General features: G+C 38.3%; 1 protein-coding gene across 1 annotated transcript; it reads left to right on the top strand.

The window, feature by feature from the left end:
• The first annotated feature begins 881 nt into the window (after positions 1-881).
• LOC131004912 (uncharacterized) lies at positions 882-1,597 on the top strand. Its single transcript, XM_057931679.1, has one exon. The coding sequence runs from the start codon at positions 978-980 to the stop codon at positions 1,416-1,418; it is 441 nt and encodes a 146-aa protein (XP_057787662.1). The 5' UTR covers positions 882-977; the 3' UTR covers positions 1,419-1,597.
• Positions 1,598-3,664: the final 2,067 nt, after the last annotated feature.

Raw genomic sequence — 3,664 nt, 5'->3', positions numbered from 1 at the left:
TATGGAAACGATATTGCGGACGGATGAAGTAGTTCACAAAAAATAGTCCTAGTAACGGACGACACACATTTTAATAAACATAGTTATTATATTGTGAGTGAAGAAAGAGTCATATTTAGTATTTATAATGATAATCAATTGTATTATTAATGAATAATAGAGCCCACCATATAATAGATAGTTTTCAAAAATAAAAATGAACTAATTTTTTTAAGTATATCAAAGTGATAAAAAATGACTGTTTTTTTAGAGCATCCACTATGGTGGGTTTTTTGGAGGAAGTTTGGAGGTAGTACCATAGTGGGGGTTTTTAAAAATGGGGTAGTAAATTCTTGAGGTAGCAATATTGTTACCCGGTAGTTGTCCAAAAAAGTGGGTCCCATGCTAATTTTTTATGATTTTAGTATGTGTATGTGTAGTAGTAAATATAATAATAATGATAGTGGGGTCCATGAATAGTTAAATATGAGGTAGTGGGACAGTGGAGAAAATATGAGGTAGTTGGAAAATGAGGTAGTTGTTGAGGTGGCACACATGTGGCACCACTATGGGGTAGCACCATAGTGGATGCTCTTAGTATGTAATATTTGTAATTTATTATCTGCCAAAAAATTGTCCTTTTCTAGGGCGGTGTCAGAAGTTACAGATACTTGAACCATTCGCGCCACCAAATTAAATTACCGAAAACAAATCTCCCAATCCCATAATTAATTAATATTATAAAGTCGTAATCCTTCCCGCCAATTCTGCGGCGTGTACTGGTTTTAACCATTACCCTAAGCCCCCTACCCTACCCTACCCTGAGCCCTGCCCCACCTAATATCTCTCCACACTGAAACACGCACAACACACACCTCTTTCATTTTAGTACCCCCACCATGCTGCTGCATACACGCACCGCCATATGTTACATGCTGTTTCTTTATTAATATTGGAAAATTCTCTCTCTAACATATTAATTGCGCGACAACTCTGAGATGGGCGAAGAGGTGACCGGAGCGGCGGCATGTGCGACTGAGGCGACGGCGCAGGAAGACGACGGCGCCGTGGTGGCGTCGTGGCTGGTGGTGGACGACGAAACGACGTCCGAGCTATCGGAGTTTCTGGAGCTTTTCGAGGGGCCTCCGCCGCCGTTCAGGGTGAGGTTCATCGACAACCCCTACTCCTCACCGGTGGTAGTCCAGTCTTCGTCGGCTTACGTCACCATAAACGGCAACGAGGAGTCCTGCGGCTCCTCCTTCTCCGACTCCGATTCCTCCGTCATGGCTAGCGTCGACGTCGGCGGCGCCTGGATCTTTGGCGCCGCCGAGGCGCGTGGTCGGGAAGCTGACGTGGAGTTGGGAGGGTTTTTGACGGACGGCGAAGATGGTGGAGGAGACGCGACGTTGGTGGAGTTTCTCGGGGGAATATTTGACTGATTAAAAAAAATCGAAAAACCAGAAAAGGATAAGAGAGTTGACTAGGGTTTTGACTGTTAATTGCTGGGGGTTTTGTGTTTTGGCAGTTGAGATTTTGGGGGTATTTTGATGTATATGACACATTTTGGATGGGTGAATTGTAAAGAAAAAAATGTGTAGTTGAAAGATTTTAGTTTATATATGCTTTTGTTGGTGTCGCATTTTTTCTTTATAGTTTTGCTACCTAATTAAATTATTCTTTACATTTGTAGTTTTTGAACTTTGGAAAAGAGCATAATATTTTTCAAACTGATGAAGTTTATTTATATATTTATTGTATGATAAGGGAATATGTACTCACGATTGGAAGTACTAATATCTACTCCCTCCGTCCACTAATTGTTGTCCTAGGTGAAGTGTAAATTTTACACTTCACCTAGGACAACAATTAATGGACGGAGGGAGTATATATATTAGATATGAGAAGTGAACTGCGATGAATTCTAATTATAAGATAAGGTGGTTGCTGAGAGTCCAACTTGATATATTTTGGTACAAGCACTACAATTCCACCAATATCCTTTAGGTAGTGACTTAGTATTTCTTAACTAATTATAGCTACTACTCATAGTTTGGGTACTAAATATCTAAATCTAAGCCATCAACTCCACATTTTTTTGGTGTAGCAAAAAATATAGTAGCTTGAAGAAAACTAAAATCGACAAGTTTAAAGAAGAAAAAAAAATGGGTAGGGGTGTGTGTAAACACAAATTTTTATATTTTAAATTAAGAAAATAGAAAACATGTTACAAACATAAAATTTATAGAGATTGGTATGGATTTATGTGGGTCACGATCTTCATCTTATCATCTCTTCACCTATCATTTGACTCATCTTTTGCAGTCGTTTCTCGAACAATCTTGAAGATTCTTTGAAATATTTGATTTGATAATGTCGATTCAAATGACTCAAGTCATGATTTTGAATTGAACATTGAACTTGATTTGGTTTAATTTGATGAAGAACTTTCTTAGAACTTGTAAGAACGTCTTGAAGCTCTTGAACTTGGTTTGAAAATGTTCTTAGAATTTGTAAGAACACCTTGTGGATCTTCATCAAGCTTTGAACACCAATGCAGAAGGTTTTCACCTTGTTTCCGGATTGAATGTCATTCGTGATATGATTTGATGAAGACTTTGATGAAGAACATGATGATCTTCACAAACAATGGCTTGAATCTTGGAGAGAACCTTGCAGAGAATTCTTCCGCCAATTTTTGAACTCTTCAATCTTTGCACCATTTCACTTATGTGTTGTACTCACCCCAGCACCTATATTTATAGATGTAGGGAAGTGGGCTTATGTGCTTTGGGCCTCCATGTCATGGACTTTTAGGAGGTGATTGGTATGATGGAATGGAGGTGGGAATGGAATGGTGATTCCTACCTCCATTCCATTCATATGCTTGGTATAGTTTTATTTTAGGAATCACCATTCTTAAGGGAATCACCATTCCTTTACATATAGGAATCACCATTCCTTCCCTCCAACATGGTATTACCCATTCCATTCCATTTCTAATTCACCTAAATTTAGGTTTTGATAAAATTACCCTTATATATTTTGCACCCCCCCCCACCCCACCCCACCCCTCCACCCAAAAAAAATATTTTTTAATTTTTTTAAAAAAATTCTTGCCACCCCACCTCCCAATTATTATTTTTTATTTTTAAGTTTTCTCGCCACCCCCACACCCCCCACCCCAATTTTTTTTGTTTTTCTCCCCCCCCCCCCACTCCCCCCCACCCTCCAATATTTTATTTTTTATTTTATTTTTCTCGCCACCCCCCTAACCCACCCAAAACAAATTTAACTTTTTTTTTTAGTTTTTCTTGTCACCCCAGCCCATAAAATTAATTTTTTTAAAAAAAATTTCTCCCCACCCTCACAATTTTTTTTTTAATTTTACTCGTCACCCCCACCCCACCCACACCCACACCCATCCATCATGATGCAGAAATGCCACAAAGACACATGCCCCATTGGTATTGCAACTCAAGATCCAGTCCTTAGGGAAAAGTTTGCTGGTGAACCTGAACATGCAATTAAAAAAATGGTAAATTTGGTATAAAATCATAATAAATTTCTAAATTTTGGTTTTTCCCACAATCTTTCATTCTTGTTTCAAAATTCATAATAAATCATTTTTTTGGAGTTTCCCACGATGACAGATTTTGATCAAAAATTTAAATGATGTGGCAATACA

This window comes from Salvia miltiorrhiza, unplaced genomic scaffold (assembly GCF_028751815.1).
Source record: "Salvia miltiorrhiza cultivar Shanhuang (shh) unplaced genomic scaffold, IMPLAD_Smil_shh original_scaffold_468, whole genome shotgun sequence".
NCBI lineage: Eukaryota > Viridiplantae > Streptophyta > Magnoliopsida > Lamiales > Lamiaceae > Salvia > Salvia miltiorrhiza.
The sequence above is the reverse complement of the archived record's forward strand: the minus strand, read 5'-3'. Positions and strand labels throughout refer to the sequence as shown.